The sequence below is a fragment of the Lacerta agilis genome, chromosome 5, assembly GCF_009819535.1.
Source record: "Lacerta agilis isolate rLacAgi1 chromosome 5, rLacAgi1.pri, whole genome shotgun sequence".
In the NCBI taxonomy this organism is placed as follows: domain Eukaryota; kingdom Metazoa; phylum Chordata; class Lepidosauria; order Squamata; family Lacertidae; genus Lacerta; species Lacerta agilis.
In genome coordinates, this window is record NC_046316.1 from 92,512,360 (window position 1) to 92,530,896 (window position 18,537).

The 18,537-nt window shown below is 49.6% G+C and overlaps 1 protein-coding gene across 1 annotated transcript in view; it reads right to left on the reverse strand.

Annotated features, from left to right (window-relative positions):
• TNK2 (tyrosine kinase non receptor 2) overlaps positions 1-14,848 on the reverse strand; it is a 99,853-nt gene extending 85,005 nt beyond the window's left edge. The window contains exons 1-2 of the mRNA XM_033150902.1: positions 14,515-14,848; positions 1,193-1,471 (exon numbers count right to left, since the gene is read on the reverse strand). Of these exons, the coding sequence (XP_033006793.1) occupies positions 1,193-1,216 (24 nt within the window). The 5' untranslated portion in view covers positions 1,217-1,471; positions 14,515-14,848. The remainder of the gene's footprint in view (positions 1-1,192; positions 1,472-14,514) is intronic.
• Positions 14,849-18,537: the final 3,689 nt, after the last annotated feature.

The following is an 18,537-nucleotide window of genomic DNA, read 5'->3' on the forward strand; positions in this document are numbered from 1 at the left end:
GCCAGTTAAAACAAGAAGTAAATGAAACCTTAGCGGTCCGATCCCGTCCACAAAAAAAGCCATTGAAATATTGTTTTCTATTAAGAAAAACCTAGACGCTACTTAGCACTTCCAGGTTCGATGGTCTCAACTCAGAGGACGCTCTAAAACCTCGGGGGGGGGGAGGAGAGAAATAAGCTGCTGGTTCTCAGCGAGGCGGAAATCCTGTGTCTGGGCTGTGCAGCTTCAGAGCGAGTGGTGTGTGCAGCAGAATCCCTCCCCAAAGAAAGCTAGCACACCAGGGAGACATTCAGCCTAGAATCCTTCTCCCTGCTAAACAAACAGGCACTCAATCAGCTGAACCTGCTTTAAAAAAATTAAATTAAAAGGTATCAGTCCCAGAAGATGAGTTTCCACTGTAACCATGTCCGGACTTTTCTTAAACGTGGCTGGTCTTTATTCTACATCCTGGAAAGTCAATGCTGGTCAGTCCCTAAGCTTGCAATCCTACGTGCAGCTACTTAGAAGCCCATGAAGCTCAAACGATAGAAATTTGTTTTTGTATGCCACAACAGCAGCTAGAGTTTTGATAGCAAAGAACTGGAAGACAGAAGAATTACCAACGACAGAAGAATGGCAGAGGGAAATGATGGACTATATGGAGCTTGCAGAAATGACCGGGAAAATCCGTGACCAGAGAGACGACGCGGTGGAGAAAGAATGGGGAAAATTTAAATTGTATTTAAAAGAGCATTGTAGGATTGAAAATTAGATATATTCTGAGGATAAGATAGGTTGTAGAACTGAAATTAGTTGATGATGATAAAAGATGATAAAGGTTAGGATAAGAGATAGATTTAAGTAACTTGATATAAGTTAAGATATAGAAGATATTAATGGATACGTTTTGTAAGAAATTGGAATAGAATTATAAGATTTTGGAAGTTACGAAAAAGATATTCACAAGGGACGCAGGAGGAGGAGACAGGAGGAAGTCCCACTAAGATGTGAGGAAATATCTATTTTGTTAAGAAGAATAGTAAGTGCTTGTTTTTGTTGTGTTTTTATGTTTGTTATTGTTATTGTTGTTATGTTATTTTTTGTTTTTTGTTATGTGAAAATTTTTAATAAATATATTTTTTTTAAAAATAGAAGCCCATGAAGCTCAGCAAGGCTTACTTATGAGTAAACCCATGTACGATTGTTTACCTACCCGAGGTTGTGTTATTTGGGTCATCTTCTGCCTCCCAATCCCAGTGTCTACTTTCTCTCCAGGAGGCTCTGGAAGAGAAGAGTCAGTCCTTTGATTCTCCACTTTCCCTTACGACTTGCTTCTTCTCCCTCAAGAGAGGATCGACCTGGAGCAGGAGATCTACTGAGAGGGGGCCATCTAAGCACCCGGCTGCTTCAGGCGGTTAGGGTTTCCCTCAGGCAGAGGATCCCAGGATCCCAGTCATCACTGGGTGGTCCATGGAGGTGATTCACACCCAAACTGCAAGAGAATGGAAAGACAAGCGTCAGTCACCAGAGATTTCCTGTCTGGAGCTGCAAGGGCTTGAGACAGAACAAGAAGAGGCTTCAGCAAAATATGGGGTTTCGTATTTAATAAAATTAGAGAATCGGAGGCCTGACTCTCTGCCGTGCTGTGTGACACTTGAAAGCTTCTAGTCCTCAGTTTTCTCCTTCCCCAAGAATTCTTTCCCAGTCTTGGTTTCTATTTTCTACACAGATAGGTGGCCCCTGTTTTCCCCTCCCATGACAAATGGCCATCTGTCAGGGATGGTTTAGTTGTGATTCCTTCAACTAAAGCAATTAATAATAATAATAATAATAATAATAATAATAATAATTGTTGTTGTTGTTGTTGTTGTTTTATTTGTACCCCGTCTGGGTTTCCCAAGCCACTCTGGGCAGCTCCCAAGAGAGGACTAAAAACAGAATAAAACTTCAAACATTAAAAACTTCCCTAAACACTCTAAAGCACTGCTTCCAAAACTTTTTCTCATGGACCACTTGAAAGTTGCTGAGAGTCTTGGTAGACTGATTAAGGATTTTTGTGCCTGTTGTAGCAACTGTAATATGCTGGGCTGGGTGCGGTATGATTTTTTAAAATTATATTTTCTTTGTTCCTTTTATTTTCTATATACAGTGGTACCTCGGGTTAAGTATTAAATTTGTTCCGGAGGTCCGTTCTTAACCTGAAGCGTACTTAACCTTGAAGCACCACTTTAGCTAATGGGACCTCCTGCTGCTGCTGCGCCGTCAGAGCACGATTTCTGTTCTTATCCTGAAGTGTCCTTAACCTGAAGCGTACTAAACCCGAGGTACCACTGTACAGGTATTGTATTCAAATTCATATGCCACAGATTTCAAATTGCAATTCAGTAAGAATACAATATAAAGCATAAAAAAGAAAATACAGTTAAAAATCAACGTGACTACTGTATAGATGTTCCATCTTCCACTACAAATCCAGAGCCATCCTGCAGCCCACCAGGGTCTGGTCTGATTTCAAATTGGATGGGGGACCTGCGTGTTGAGATTCCTGCATTGCAGGGGGGGGGTTGGACTAGATGACCCTCGGGGTCCCTTCCAACGCTACAATTCTGAGATTCTAGGGTATGTGCCCACTCAGCCACTCTGGTCTGTGGAACCGGTTGAAAAGCATTTCACTGCATTGCAAGGTCCCAAATGCCGCGAGTGTTCCTCATAGGGGAGCTGCTCAAACATTTGGGTGGCCCTGATCCTAGTCACACAGATGCCCCCCCAGCCACAGCCTAGCGACTGTCTTCACCAGCAAGGCAAGGTCAGGATCCGGCCCTGCCCTCCCCCCCCCCACACTTGGCTACAGCTAGAGGGAAAAGGGAAAAGCCAGCGCTTCCTTGGCCTGCGAAGAACAAACAGAGTTATTGTTGCTAATGGGGGATTCTGCTGCGTGGTTTCTCGTGAGTAGGAGGGCAGATTTCCCACGCCCTGCCGCTCCATCCCCTTCCTCCTCCGGCCAGCCTGCCAGTCGCTGTGCTTGGGAACATTTTGGGAGGGCTCAGAAAAAACACTCCGCTCAGAACAACACCCAGGAAAAACAGCTATTCCCAGGGCATCGCCTCCTTCACCTCTGCTCCCTCGCCCAGCCTCCGCCAACCGCGGATACAGAAAAACTTTTTCTCCCTCTCTCCTAACTCTACAACTCAGGGACATCTCAGTGAAGCTGGACGCTGCATGATTCGGGACAGGTGAAAGGAAGGGCTTCTTCATGCAGAACAGGGTTCAACTATGGAACTCCCTGCTGCAGGAGGCAGGGACGGCCACCGACCTGGATGGATTTATAAAAGAGGATTAGACAAATTCACAGAGGAGGAGGGGGGGCTATCAAAGGCTGTTAGTCATGGTGGCTCTGCTCTGGTCCACAGCTGAAGGCAGCAATGCTTCTGAATTCTGGTTTCTGGAAACCACAAGAGGGGAGAGTTGCTCCTGTGCTTGTATCCTGCTTGTGGGTTTCCTATTATTATTATTATTATTATTATTATTATTATTATTATTATTTAGTAGTAGTAGTAGTAGTAGTATACCACCCTATACCCGCAGGTCTCAGGGCGGTTCACAAGATAAAATCACAATATAATAACATAAAATACAAAAATAAAAACAAGAACAAGAACACCCAATAATTCCCCCACCCGAACACATTTTATTTTAATTTATTATTTATTTTTAAATTCTTAAAATAAACTTTATTAAAATTCCAGATTTACATTTTCAAATGAATACATAAAAATTGCATAAACGAACGTAACTTAGATAAACAAAACATAAATCCTATATCCCAATTACATTCCCTGCCCTTACCCCACCCTCCCTGATTTCCCTCCCCCCTTCCCCCTGTTACTTATCAACCTTCCCATTACTGCATTAGTACCAATCTTTACTCTGTCTACATGCTCTTTTGTCTCTTGTATCCATCCTATTCCTTTACGTCAATTATTTGGGTCTTTAACATTCTGCCAAGAGGTCGGCCTTCTCAACATACAATTTCATATACTCTTTAAATGATTTCCAATTCTCCTCTCTCTCTATCTCACTTATCCCTTTTAACTTTTTATTTAGATGCCAAATTGTAATATGTCAACATTTTTAAATGCCAAACACATTTTAAATGGGCGTCTGCTCGGCCAGTGTGAGAACAGGATGCTGGACTAGATGGGCCACTGGCCTGATCCAGCACGCTCTTTATAAGTTCTCTATTGCAGATTCAGCATTGCAGGCAGAAATTCAGCAGGTGCGGTACATCTGCACATCAAGAGCCAGCGTGGCCCAGTGGTTAGAGTGCCAGACTAGAACCTGGAAGCTCAGGGTTCAAATCCCCACCCAGCCATGAAGCTCACTGGGTGGGGGCCAGTTACTGCTTCTCGGTCTGGCCTACCTTACAGGGTTGTCGTGAGAGAGAGAAAAAAACACAGGGTGGAGGAGAACCTTGAAGGCCATCTTGAGCTCCTTGGAGGAATGAGGTGGAGTTAAATAAGAAAGGCTTCTGCTGAATTTCTGAGGGCAAGGCCTCAGGCAGGAGAAAAGCGAGTGAATGCTAACTCATAGGAACATAGGAAGCTGCCTAATACCGAGTCAGATCATTGGTCCATCTAGCTCAGTATTGTCCACACTGACTGGCAGCAGCTCTCTGGGATTTCAAACAAAAGTCTCTACCGGGGACTGAACCCAGTGTTAGAAACTCAGATATATAACCCAACCGCCAAATAGCACCGTAAACCTAGGTTACGGTTGCCACAATGGAACCTTCTTTTCTCAGTGGAGATTACTGTTATCATTATTATCAATCTCATTTCCATACCGTTTTATATTTGAAGGAAAAAATTTCAAAGCAGTTTAACACCCATTCAGGGGCGTAGCAAGGGGGGCAGTGGCGGTCCGCACCGGGTTCCATAATGGAGGGGGTGACAAATTATCAAGGAACAAATTTTTTGGGGGGGGGAATTGATATTTTTTTTTAATGCCTGCTCCAAAGGTCTTATCTTACTATACTAGGAATTATATAGCTATATATGAAATTTCATGCATACCGGTTAATATCTTGACCCTCCTCCACCAAAATAGCTGTTCACTTGGCTGTTTTCCTATGTCATGAAGGCTGAAATTTCAGTTCAGTGGAGCACTTACTGTTCCCAACCCTAACCCTGTGGAAAGCCATCTGATTAGAATTTGATTTGATTTTGAGATGTTTTTAGGAGGTAATTTAATTATTGTTTGATTTTATACCAATGTTATGTATCTGATGTTAGCCACCCCGAGCCCGACTTCGGCCGGGGAGGGCGGGATATAAATAAAAGTTTATTATTATTATTACTTGTTATTATTCCTTTGTAAGAAAATATGAAATAACGTAAAACCATTTTTGCGGGGGGGGGAATCAATGGGGGGGGTTGACAAGAAATTTTCTGCACCGGGTACCACCTGACCTCCCTATGCCTGGGGGGGGGGGTGACAATTTTTTTTTTTTGCCCCCGGGTACCAATTTACCTTGCTACGCCCATTCACCCATTAAAACATCAGCTAAAGCAATCCAAATTCAAGCTTCCACGGAAAATATTCCAGATCCTTCTCTTTTTGCTTTCCCCAATCGCCAACCCGGCATCCAGAGATTTCCATGTTGCCGCAATTAGACCTGTGCCAGTCGCAAAACGCACCTGCCTCCTGGCTGATTCCTGACCCTGATTTGAACCTGGGACCCTCTGCCAGTGAGCCACGACCCTTCCCCAAATCCCCTTCCCCCAGCACAGCCAATGCACCAGATCCCCACGGGTGACCCCAAGCCCCCATCACTGCCTCCTGCAACTTTGGTTATCAGCAGAGAGTGGGAGAGAGAAGATTAGCGGAACAGAACAGAACAACCAAATGCCATTATCCTCAGGGCCTTTCGCTCCCTCGCCCATTGTTTCTTTTCGAGGCATCCGGGCCAGGCGGGGGCCTGCCAAAAGCCTGCACAGAATGGGCTCAGCAGAAGATAAGGCTCGGGTGCCACCTTTCCTGCGGGGGCTCAGCCTTCCCAGGCCTGGGGGTGCCCTCTAGATGTTGGGGCTGCCAAACCCATCAGCTTCCAGTAGCCAACCTGGACAATGGGTCAGGGAGGACGGCAGCCATGGCGCAGAAGCATCAGGAGAAGAGAATAATAATAATAATAATAATAATAATAATAATAATAATAATAATAATAATAACAACAACAACAACAACAACAATTTTTTATTTATACCCCGCCCTTCCCCGCGAAACCGGGCTCAGGGCGGCAAACACCAATAAAATCACAACAAAAACATAAAACAGTTCATTAAAATACAGATTAAAATACAATTTAAAACTAAATCTAAACTTCAGCCTCATTTTTAAGTAGCCCACCAATCACCCCAAAAGAACGAAACATCAGGGTTAAACTGAAACCATCCCAAAGGCCAGGTGGAACAGCTCCGTCTTGCAGGCCCTGCGGAAAGATGGCAAATCCCGCAGGGCCCTGGTCTCTTGTGCCAGACTGTTCCACCAAGTCGGGGCCAGTACTGAGAAGGCCCTGGCCCTAGTTGAAGCCAACCTGGCATCCTTGTGGCTCGGGACCTCCAACAAATTATTATTTGAGGACCTTAAGGTCCTACCTGGGACATACCAAGAGGAGGAGTTCGGACTTGATATCCCGCTTTTCACTACCTGAAGGAGTCTCAAAGCGGCTCACATTCTCCTTTCCCTTCCTCCCCCACAACAAACACTCTGTGGGGTGAGTGGGGCTGAGAGACTTCAGAGAAGTGTGACTAGCCCAAGGTCACCCAGCAGCTGCATGTGGAGGAGCGGGGATGCGAACCCGGTTCACCAGATTGCAAGTCTACCGCTCTTAAACACTACACCACACTGGAGGGCACCAGGTTGGGGAAGGCTAACTCAGGCTCTTCAGAAGAGCCCCATCAAGAATTCTTTGTTGTGACCCTTCTTTTCCACAGCTGGCTCACAACATCATGGGGAATAAAAGGCAACGTGGCTCAGGATCTCAATACTGTACCTTAAGGACTGCCCCTCCCCAAATGAACCGACTCAGAACCCTGCGCTTGCTATCTGGGGCCCTTCTCAATGACCCCCATCCCAGAGAGTTTCAGAGAGTGGCAAACACAAGAACGGGGCCTCTTCAGTGGTGGCTCCCTGATTGCGGAATGCTCTCCCCAGAGAAGCTCGCCTGGTGCCATCATTACATGACTTTAGGCGACAGGCAAAACTATTCTTCCTTACCCAGGCCTTTGGCTATTGAATAATCTATAGCCTGTTAAAACGGGGGGGGGGGGCGTGTCTGTTATTATAATTCTTTTATTATTATTCTGTCTGCTACTCTGCTTTTTATTACGTTTTTATTATTGATGCTCTGTAATACGTTCGTAATGTTGTACAACGCTCTGGGATCTTTGGATAAAGGGAGGTATATACCGGTAAATTGAATAAATGATAACAATCATTTCAAGATAATGTGTCAGGAGTCACAAAACAGAGCGCAACTCAAACACCTGTCCCAATATCATCTGCACCAGCCTTCCCAACCTGGTGCCCCCCAGATGTTGTTCAGCTGCAGCTCCCATCGCCCTTCACCATTGGCCACCCTGGCTGATGCCCATCTACATCTGGAGGGCAACATCTGGTTGGTCTCCTCCAACGAGCCACAAAAGAGCCTTTCCATTCTTGCTGCCCTGGCTTCCTTTGTCAGGAAGGGCAGGGTACAGATTCTATTATTATTATTATTATTATTATTATTATTATTATTATTATTCCTAGCCCTATTCAGTGGGCCAAAGGCCTGATCCAAAAGGCACTTCTGACATTCTTGCAAGGTCTTCGGGAATTATGCCGAGGGCAGCAAGCAGCCCGCCTGCGGTTTTGCGCAGATCGCAATCCACCCCCCAATCTTTTGTCGAACGCCAACGGGCAAGTTCTGGTTTCGCAGGGCTTAGCTGTACAGTCATACCTCTAGATATGAACGCTGCGTGTTGCATTTGTCACGGGTTACGAATACGCCGAACCCAGAAGTACCGGAACGGGTTACTCCTGGGTTCGGCGGTTCGCGCATGCGCAGAAGCACCAAATTGCGCTTTGCACATGCACAGAAGCACCGAATTGCGTCGCGCACATGCGCAGACACGGTGCTTCAGGTTGTGCGCTGCTCATGTTGCGAACCGGGCTCTGGATCGGATCCTGTTCGCAACCAGAGGTATGACTGTAATCATAGCTCCTCCTGCATTGCGGGGGGTCACACTAGATTGAGCCTTAGGGTTCCCTTCCAGCTCTGCAGTTGTATGATATAACCAGAGCCAACCCAGGTAGATGTTTCCCCTGCGTTACTTTTCATTGGCAGAACGGCACCCCAAAAACCTCCCGCTTTGTGCCCCATTTCTGGACCCCCGAAACGAGAAGCTCCCCTGCCAGCATCTGCCTCTCCTGGGTCAGATCCACCAAAGTCGCTCAGCACTTTCTCAGGCACAGCCGCCTCCGACTGCCTGCCTGGATGTGGCCCAGAGCGCGGAAGGGGAAACAAAGGGAGGAAAAGAAAAGAGAATGGAGAGGAAATGCTTTGGGGCACCATCTGCGCAACATCTGGAGACCCAGGAGAACAACAGAAGGGCTCTGATCAACAGGAACCATGTGTCCCCGCACAACATGTTCCAGTGGCGCCATGCTGGGTGGGATGTGGGTTTGCGCGAGGCCAAAGCACATTGCTGTGGGGTGGGGGTGGGGGAGAAAAGCAGGTCCACTGAACTCCAGGCTTAGAATCATAGAGTTGTAGGCTTGGAAGGGACCCCCAAGGGTCATCCAGCCCAACCCTCTACAATGCAAGGAATCTCAGCTCATGGCAGGTGGCCATCCGAGCTCTGCTTAAAAACCTCCGAGGAAGGAGAGCCGCTTCCAGGCTTCTCACTATTTCACGGGTGGGATTCCAGCACAAACCAGCAAACTGGTCTGGAAACCAAGCCGTGCGACAAAGTCCCACATGATATTCTTGCAGGGAAGCTGGTAAAATTCAGGCCAGGCAATGTTTCTGTTAGGAGGATTTGTAGCTGGTTGACCATCCGAACCCAAAGCATGCTCAGCAAAGGGTCTTCATCATCCTGGGCAGAAAGTGACAAGTGGGGTGGCTGGGTGTTGTTCGACATTGTTATATAACTGAAGGAATTCAGGGGAAGCCCATCAGATTTGCAGACGACACCAAATTGGGTAGGCTGGCTAATTAATACCTGAGAAGATAGGGCCAGGGGGACCTTAATAGATTGCAGAATTGGGCCACAAGTAACAAAAATGAATTTCCATAGAGACACGTGTCAGGTGCTGCACTTAGGCAGGAAGAACCAGGTGCACAAATATAGGATGGGAGACAGAAGGATGTGTGAAAAGGATCTCGGGGTCTTGGTGGACCACAAGCTTAACGTGAGTCAACAGTGTGATGCAGCAGCAAAAAAGGCTAATGCTATTCTAGGGTGCATAAACAGAAGACTAGTGTCCAGATCAAGGGAAATAAATAGTACCGCTCTATTCTGCCTTGGTCAGGCCACACCTAGAATCATAGAATCCTAGAGTTGGAAGAGACCCCAAGGGCCATCCAGTCCAACCCCCTGCCAAGCAGGAAACACCACCCAAGCATTCCTGACAGATGGCTGTCAAGCCTCCGCTTAAAGACCTCCAAAGAAGGAGACTCCACCACACTCCATGGCAGCAAATTCCACTGCCAAACAGCTCTTACTGTCAGGAAGTTCTTCCCCATGTTTAGGTGGAATCTTCTTTCATGTAGTTTGAATCCATTGCCCCGTGTCCGCTTCTCTGGAGCAGCAGAAGACAACCTTTCTCCCTCCTCTATATGACATCCTTTGATATATTTGAACATGGCTATCATATCACCCCTTAACCTTCTCTTTTCCAGGCTAAACATACCCAGCTCCCTAAGCCGTTCCTCATAAGGCATCGTTTCCAGGCCACCTGGAATACTGTGTCCAATTCTGGGTACCACAATTTAAGAAGGATGTTGACTAGCTGGAACATGTGCAGAGGAGGGCAACTGAGATGATCAAGGGTCTGGAAACTAAGCCTTATGAGGAGTGCTTGAAGGAGCTGGGTATGTTTAGCCTGAGAAAGAGGAGACCGAGATTAGAAATTATGTTGTTGAGTCATTCAGTCATGTCCGACTCTTCGTGACTCCATGGACCAGAGCACGCCAGGCACGTCTATCCTTCACTGCCTCTCGCAGTTTGGCCAAACTCATGTTAGTAGCTTCGAGAACACTGTCCAACCATCTCATCCTCTGTGATCCCCTTCTCCTTGTGCCCTCCATCTTTCCCAACATCAGGGTCTTTTCTAGGGAGTCTTCTCTTCTCATGAGGTGGCCAAAGTACTGGAGCCTCAACTTCAGGATCTGCCCTTCCAGTGAGCACTCAGAAATTATAGCCACCTTCAACCATTTTAAGGGCTGTCACACTTCCGGCGGCAACGCCATTGCGGGTGGTCGTGGGCTGCTTCGGCTGCGAAGCGCCCAGTCCATCCCGGGGGTTTGGAGCCCCGCTACCGCAAAGCGGGGCTCCGGTGGGGTGCGGGAAGAGCGTCCCGCACCTTGGGCTCCCCGGCTGTGCCCATTGTGGCTCCGAACCCTTCCCTCGCTCCCCTTGTAAAGGGGGAGTGGGGGTGAAGGGACGACGGAGCCGGGCTATAGGGGACATGCCCCAACCGGGATGTAAATGCGGCGACAAAGCCTGTGATGAGCGTCTAAGTTCTACCTGTCTTTAACGATCTGAAAGAACCCGGTGGTTGTGAGTATTTGACTGACTTTTCTATTTTCGGAACGATCCGGGGGGAAGAGGAAAGGGAGCCTGCCTCCCTCCCTTCGGGAGAGAAAGAAAGTAACCAGTTTAAGTGACTGCTGCTACAATAATGGATACAAAGTGTTCGGAATTTGAAAACTGAGACTGCTGAGTTTTCCCTTTGGGGATTAAGTGGGGAGAAAATATCTCCATTTAAAGTTTTGGTCTTTACACTCTGGCTTCAGAAAAATGGCGATGGAAAATTTGGACTGACGTGGGAAACAATTGAAACAAAGGAAGGAAGAGACAGGAACTGAAATTTGACACTCATTCACCCTCCCCTCCAAAATGCTGGACTTTGTGTTTGAACTTGTTTTGAACTCTGGTCTAAAGGATGAAGAAATGCTTACTGTCTTGAGGCTGGAACTGCTTAATCGGAAATTGCAAGTCTTGAGTGGGATTATAAATAAAAAGAATCTATTTTCCACAGAGGAGGCTTTTCAAAAGTTTTACACAATGGAAGCAAACCTTGGCAAAGAGCTGGAAGGGGTGCTTGAAGGATGGTCTGAAATGGCTGGGCAACTCCGGGAAAAGGAACCGTTTGCTGGGGGTGGCAGCCCTGGAACGGGAAAATTTATAATATCCAGACCCCGAGGTGGGAGCTCGGGGGCAAGGGACATGGAATTAAGATATCTACAAGAAGCAGAAGTATGGTACAAAGAAGCGGAGGAGCCCAGGAAGGATGTGATGTGTACCCTGAAGCTCGATGCAAGGTCTGTTGTGAATGCTGCCTGGATCTGTGGACATTTGGGACAAGAAGACAACTGGAGGATTGGTTCTGGCGAAAGACAGAGAAAGGCAATGGACAGAGGGGGTGTGGGATGAAGTATTAAATGTAAAACCCAAATGGTCTGTTATGGTATCTGAAATCGGAGAGTGAAGTTTGTTAATTATAAGTTTATTTTGAATAAGCAAGGAGATATTGGATTTTAAGTTAAAAGCAGCATGATAAAGGACAGAAGAAATAAGTTTAGTTTTTATAAGAATATTCTGTTAAGATTTATGTTATAATAGGACGATTAAGAGAATTGGGCTATCTTTAACTGAAGTTAAAAAAAATTTATAGAGAAAAGTTGTTAAGAAAGTAAAATATGGATTTAAAACCGAAGGTGAAAAGGCGGGGGAAGTCAAACGTCAAGATTCAGAAATAGAATTTTTTTTTTGTAAGGTATACAAACAAGAAGAAGAATCCTGGCATTATGTGTATTTGTATTTGTTTTGTATTTGTAGGTGTGGGTCTGGGTATGTGTTGTATTATGAAAATGTTAATAAATTCTTTAAGGGCTGTCACGTGGAGGAGGGAGAAATGCTTGTTTTCTCCTGCTCTGGAGGGTGGGACTCGAACCAGTGGCTTCTAGTTGCAAGAAAGGAGGTTCTGGCTAAACATTCAGAAAAACTTTCTGACAATAAGAGCTGCTCAGCAGTGGAACAGACTCCGACGAGAGGTAGTGGTCTCTCCTTCCTTGGGGGTTTTTTAAGCAGAGGTTGGGTGGCAGTCTGCCAGGAATCCTTCAGCTGTGATTCCGGCATTACAGGGGGGTTGGACTAGATGTCCCTTGGGGGTCCCTCCCAACTCTGGAGTTCTATGAATCTATCCCCCAAGCTACAGGTCCTAATCCTCCCTTTGCCCTTTCCACCAAGGGCACAAGGCAGCTCAGGAGGCCAGCCATCTGAGTCAACCTGGGAGCTAAATGCAGGCATTTAATCCGTCCCGCAACTGAACTCCCAGGAAGAAGGCATCGTGACTGCCAATCCATTTACAAGGGCATAGCAGCTCTGAAGAGCTCACACCAGCTCCCACCTTCCCACCTTGTAAGAGCCATCACAGAACTTACCTCCCCACAGGCAGGACCCTGACAGGCTACATTTGAAGTCACAAGAAGTCCAGGGTGACTGGAACTGGGACACCCCAAATCTAAGACTCTTAAAGAAAACCAAAATAAAATCTGCACCAGGGACAACAAAATTCTCAACTCCTAGCGAAGCAGCTGTGTGCTCTTGTATTTTAATTGCACGGAACAATGAGAACTAGCCACTAGTCTTTTCTCCCTTTCTAGTTTCAACCCGAAGCTTATGCCAAAGTCCAAAATCCGCAGGAGGCCTACTGCCCTTTATCGATTGCCAGCTGACAGGGGTTTTGTGCAAATACAGTTCAGGCAACTCTCTCTCCCTCTCAAAAAAATAAAAGCGACAAAGGCTGGGGTGCTTTAGTTGAGATTCCTGCATTTCGGGGGGTTGGACTAGATGAACATTGGGGTCCCTTCCAACTCTACAATTCTATGAAATCTTGAGATCGACTCCAGATTGCAAGAGTTAAAACGGGCCACTCCAATCCGATTTGCACGGTCATTTCCTTGCCTCCCCTTGCGGGGATTTGGCAAAAAAAAAAAAACAGGGCAAGGCAGCCCACCTCCGCTTCTTCAAAAGCCATCCCTGTTCACGCGTGAAGTAGGGAGAGAAGTCTCTGGTTTTTATACTGGAAAGGGAGCCTGGGGAGAAGGAGTCAAACTGCCCTGCTGTGGAGGAGAACAGGGAAAGCAGGTGGAGAGCAATCACGACTGGTTTGGTCCTGTGGTTTGGCTCGCTTGCTCGAGTGCTCCGGAGCGATCAGTTCCCAGGAATCCTCCTTCGCTACAGAGCAAGCAGCTACCAGTATAGTCACACTCTGTTCAGGGGGGAAATATGCAAGCATTTCATAGAATCATAGAATTGCAGAGTTGGAAGACACCCAAAGGGTTATCCAGTCCAACCTCTTGCAATGGCGGAATCACAACATTTTATGCCCCACAGGCAGGGTACTTGGGACTGGCACATCCCAAATCTAAGATCCATAAAGAAAAGAAAACCCGTACCAGAGACAGCAAAATTCTCTTAGCAGAGCAGCCACATGCTGCCAGTGTATAATGAGGACCAACAAGTTGTTTTTTTACTCATTCCAGTTTCAAACAGAAGCTCACGCCAAAAGCCAAATTCTGCAGGGGCCTGGGGCCGGTTTGTGCAGGTCTGAAACAAGCATCTTCATCTACCAGCCTGCTCAGAAGCAGCCCAGCCTGGTGCCCCTTCCCCAACCTGGTGCCCACCTCAGATGTTTCTGACTATGACTCCCCTCCCCCCAGTCCGCTTTCCGCTACCCATGCAACAACACCCTCTGTGGCCACCAAAACTCTGCCTCTACAAAGCAGTACAGTTATCCGTTCCAAGACAGAACTGTTTATGAGAGAAGAGAACCGGTTGCTGAGTGGGGCGGTGGTGGTAGTTTTTAGGAGGAGATACAGGGTCTGTTCACCCCCCTTGCAGATTATTTGTTAGCATGACATGTTCTCCCGTCCTGCTATAATCCACAGAGATTCAGAAAGCTTTCCAAACACTCCTTTTACAAGGGGTTCACAAGGTCTACAGTTTTTGCGCCAGTGTTGCAAACCGTGGAGCCAACATTTCACAAAATCTAATTTAAAAGCACCCCACAGGAGCCCACTTCCTTCCTCAACAGGCTCTAGATATGGCTTAAGTCAGTCCCATCTGACAGACGCAACCTTCAGAGTATGGTAAGCGATTGCCTGTCGCCTGAACAGACTAGACAAGGAACTCTACACAACAGGGGGTGCATCATTCAGCCCCCACCCCCGCAATCTCCCCCCCCCCCGGGGGGCATTTCACTTACCCACCAAAGCCTGTGCCTTCTCTTGCGGCCCTTTATCTCCTTGTCCTGCCATGGGGCTCCCACATCTGCTCTCCAGCCGAGAGAGGAACGAATTCCAGAAATTGCAGTGTGCACACTCCGGCTGTGCTGTTTTGCTGGGCTGGCCGGCTGCCGCCGCCGCTGCTGATCTTACACGCCAGGAGGCCCGAGCGAGTGTTGTTGACACACGCAGACAAACCTCTCTCGGTTGCTTTGGCTGCCGCACGCCGGCAGGGACAATGCGCTCTCTCGTGGCCGCACGCTGCCAAGGCGGCTGCTCAGGTAGATCTGCTGCTGCTAATCCGGAGAAGAGCCCAGCAAACAGCCAGATAACATTGTTGTGGCTTCCAGAGCAGGCAAGGCAGAGACACACATGCAGCTGTTAGATCGCCAGGCTGGCAACTCGCACACTGCGCACAACTCCACACGAGGAGGACATCAGGAGCAGCTGCACGCAGCAATCCACAGGACCACACAGGGATGCTTAACACCAGGGCTGAGGTTTACGGCCCATCGCGAGGCCCCCCCGGCTCGACTGTCAGGCTCTCTTTTGCATGGCACACCGCTGGGAGTTTGCAGAGCCAAGATCTCTGGCGGAGAAAGAGGCTGTTCTGGAGCAATCCAGACACGAGCAGAGGGGAGAACAAGGCGTTTGTGACGCACCGCAAGGGCTTAAGACTTCATGCAACTTCTAGGAATTTGCAGGGACTTGTTTCAGCGGGGAAGACGTTCCTGCAGTAGCTTGAGTGCATGCAGAAGTAGGAGGAAACGCACACACAAAACGATGCTTCGGCTTTGCAACACACAGTGTTAAAACTTCCAGGACTTGGAGAGGAAAGGATGCACAGCAGGCCAGGAACGGCGAGGCTTGGGAAAGCTGCGCGAAGAGGCTTGCAGATGAGAGGAAGGCGATGGCAATCACAGACTTGGAAGGGGCCCACAGGTCATCTCGCCCAAGCTGTGGCAGGACCTCTCAGCAGCCTCTGCCACAACGGGAATGGATTCTGCCCCCTTTGAGGCAGATTCAGGGTCCCTTTGGCAAGGAAAGCGAAGAGCCCCTCAGTTTCCCAACCGGCCCTGATTGAGCTTTCAGGGTCTGCTGGCTTGGATCTTGCGCGCGCGCCGGGGGGGCACCTTCCTAGCCCTGCAGGGGTTGCCGCCTGCCCGCGTTCCCTTGCCCTTCCTGCAGTCCCCAGCCCAAGCCACCCAGCTCCTGTCGCTGCTCCTGGACCCCCCGCCTCAGCCCCCCCACCTCCTGCACCCCCTGGCCCAAGCCCCCTTCCTGCGAGGCCGAGTGCTGCACCGCCTGCCGGAACTCCTGCCCCCCGGGCTCAAGGCCTGGCACCGGGCTCACATCCCGCTCGCCATGGGGCTGGTGCTGGCCCCACAGGCCCACCTCCTGGCCCAACCCGGCCCGCCCCTCCTGCTCCTGGCGGCCCCCCAGGCTCGGGCCTTCCTCCTCCTGGCCTGCCTGGCCCAGACCTTGCTCCTCCAGCAAGCCTGCTCCACCCGGACCCCCAAGCAGCTCCTCCTGCTCCTTCTCCTCCCAGAGCTCCCCCAAAGGCGGGTTCTCCTCTTCCACCCCACAGCGCTCCGGCCGCTGGCCAGCTGACCCCTCCTGCACTCCAGCGCCCCTTGCCAGCTGCCTCTCGCCTGCCCACTGCACCTGCCCCGGTGGCTCCTGGGGGCCCCTCACCCGCCTCTCCCCCGCCCCACTCTGCAGCCACTCCTCGGCCTCCTCCTGCTGAGCCCCAAGGACCCCCAGCCAAGGGCCTCCCTCTGCCCGCCCCCCAAGGGGTTCTCTCTCCCTGGCCTGGCTCTGCTCCTCAACCCCGCACCGCAGCACTTCCTCCTGCACCCCCGGCCCCAAAGCCTCCTCCTGGACCCCCACAACCAAGCCCCACGCCTCCTGGACCCCCTGCCCCAGTCCCAGCGCCTCCTGCTGGCAGCAAAGCCCTCGCCTGGCCCTCACCTCTGGCCGCCGGATGGCTCAAGGGGGAGCCATCTCACCCCACCGCCTCAAAAATAAAAATGGTCACCTTGGGACACTTGACCCCTTCTTCTCTAGACGGCAGCCCAGCCCCACAAACTCCCTCTCCTGCTCTGTCACCTGCGCCCCAAAGTCTCCCCAACCCCCTCCTGTCCCAGCCGCTGTTCCTTTTCCCGACCGGCCCCCCGGGCGCTCCGTCCGGCCCTCCTCTTCACTAGTCCACCTTGACGCCTGCAAGGCGCCCTCCTTCCTCCTCCAAGCTCCCCTTCTCTCCCTTCTAAGACTCCCCCTGCAAAAAACACCCGTTTTCCTGCCCCCCAAAAGTACCCCCAATTTTAAAAAAATAACTTTTCCCCCTCGATCGCCTTTGCCAGCAGCCCCTTCCTCACTTTCCGGGCGCGCCCAAGCGTCGCCCTCCCCGCCCGGCCGCGGCCTCTGCGCCACCCGGCCCGGCTCGGCTGGCCAAAGTCGCCCGGAGCGTGGGTCGCCTTGTTCCCTTCGCGCTTCGCTCCGCCTCCGCCGCCTCCCTTAAAGGAGCCTCGGCTCTGAAAAACAAAGGAAAGAAAAAAGTGGGGGGCCGCAGGGAGAGCGGGCAAAGGGGGGGTCCAATCACGGAAAGTGGGGGGTGTCGAGGGCCAGGGAGAGGAAGGAGAGGGGTTCGCTCAAGGGGTCTCTCTGCGCCTCGCTTCTGCGCCCAGGGCGCACCGAGGCGGTCCGTGGAGAGATGGAAGGAAGGGGTTAACGTGAGTTTGTGCCCAAAAGGAGGGTGGTGGGGGTGGCAAACCTCCCCCATTCATTAAGTCACTGCCCGGGTTATGTAACAGGCGGCGATGACTGCGCAGACCGTCGGGACAGGCGAAGGGCGAGCCCCCGGACGAGGAGGCGGCAGCGCCAGGCCGGAATGGTCCAGCCGTTCCTGCATCCCCGCATCCTCCGACCCCAGCAAGACGCGCACTTGGGGCAACTCGCCCCCCAGGATGATGCCGACGGGGAAGTTGTTGACTGGCCGCCAATAGCTAATCGCTCTTTGGGTTTTGGATCCAGATTTAAAAGGCTGAGGGAGATCTTAAGGGGTTTGGGGACGCGTCGTGCCGAGAGTTTTAACAGGGGCTGGGGGTGCTCTCCATCCAGGCGTGAAACGGCGGCCTCCAACGGTCAGACCGCAAAAGTTTCGATTCACGCAGGATGACCTTTCCTGCCCTGTGTATTTTATTACATCTGTGGTTTTTAACGTCTTGCTTTTTAATCCCTATTTTTTAAATTGATATTTTATGTTACTGTATTTTAGGTAAACTGCTTAGAGGCTGTTAGTTTTTCATGGAGCACTATATTATTTATTTGATACGTTATATCCTGTGCTCCCCTACCCTAAGGGCAGCAAACAGCAATAATAATAAAAATATTTAAAACGTTTTTTAAAAAACAATTCCAATACAGTAGCAGCCTGGAAAATATCTCAGCCTTGCTAAATAAACATAGAAACCTGATTCAATTAGCATCTCACAAACATGAATAGTTTTCAAGGGGTGGGGTGGGGAGAGGTCTTTAGGAAGGGGAAGTCGATAGATGGGTAGGTAGGTAGTCAGTCTCAGTTCACATGTGACGATTCCCAGAGAACACCAGCATCTCTTGCCAACTCAGGGAACAGTCCTATGCTGAACAAGCCAGCCATTCGCCACCCTCTTTCCTTCTAGATGTGGTTGGGCTCAAGACTCCCATAAGCCCCAGAAGAGCCAATTGCCAGGAATGGTGGAGTTATGGTCCTCCATCACCAGAAGGATCAAAGGTCACCCATCCTTGATCTAGAAGATCTTGCCCCATAATGCAACTAATCCAGAACGTGGTAGCTAGACTGGTGACTGGAAGTGGCCACCGAGACAACATAACACCGGTCTTGAAAGACCTACATTGGCTCCCAGTACGTTTCTGAGCACAATTCAAAGTGTTGGTGCTGACCTTTAAAGCCCTAAACGGCCTCGGTCCAGTATACCTGAAGGAGCGTCTCCACCCCCCCA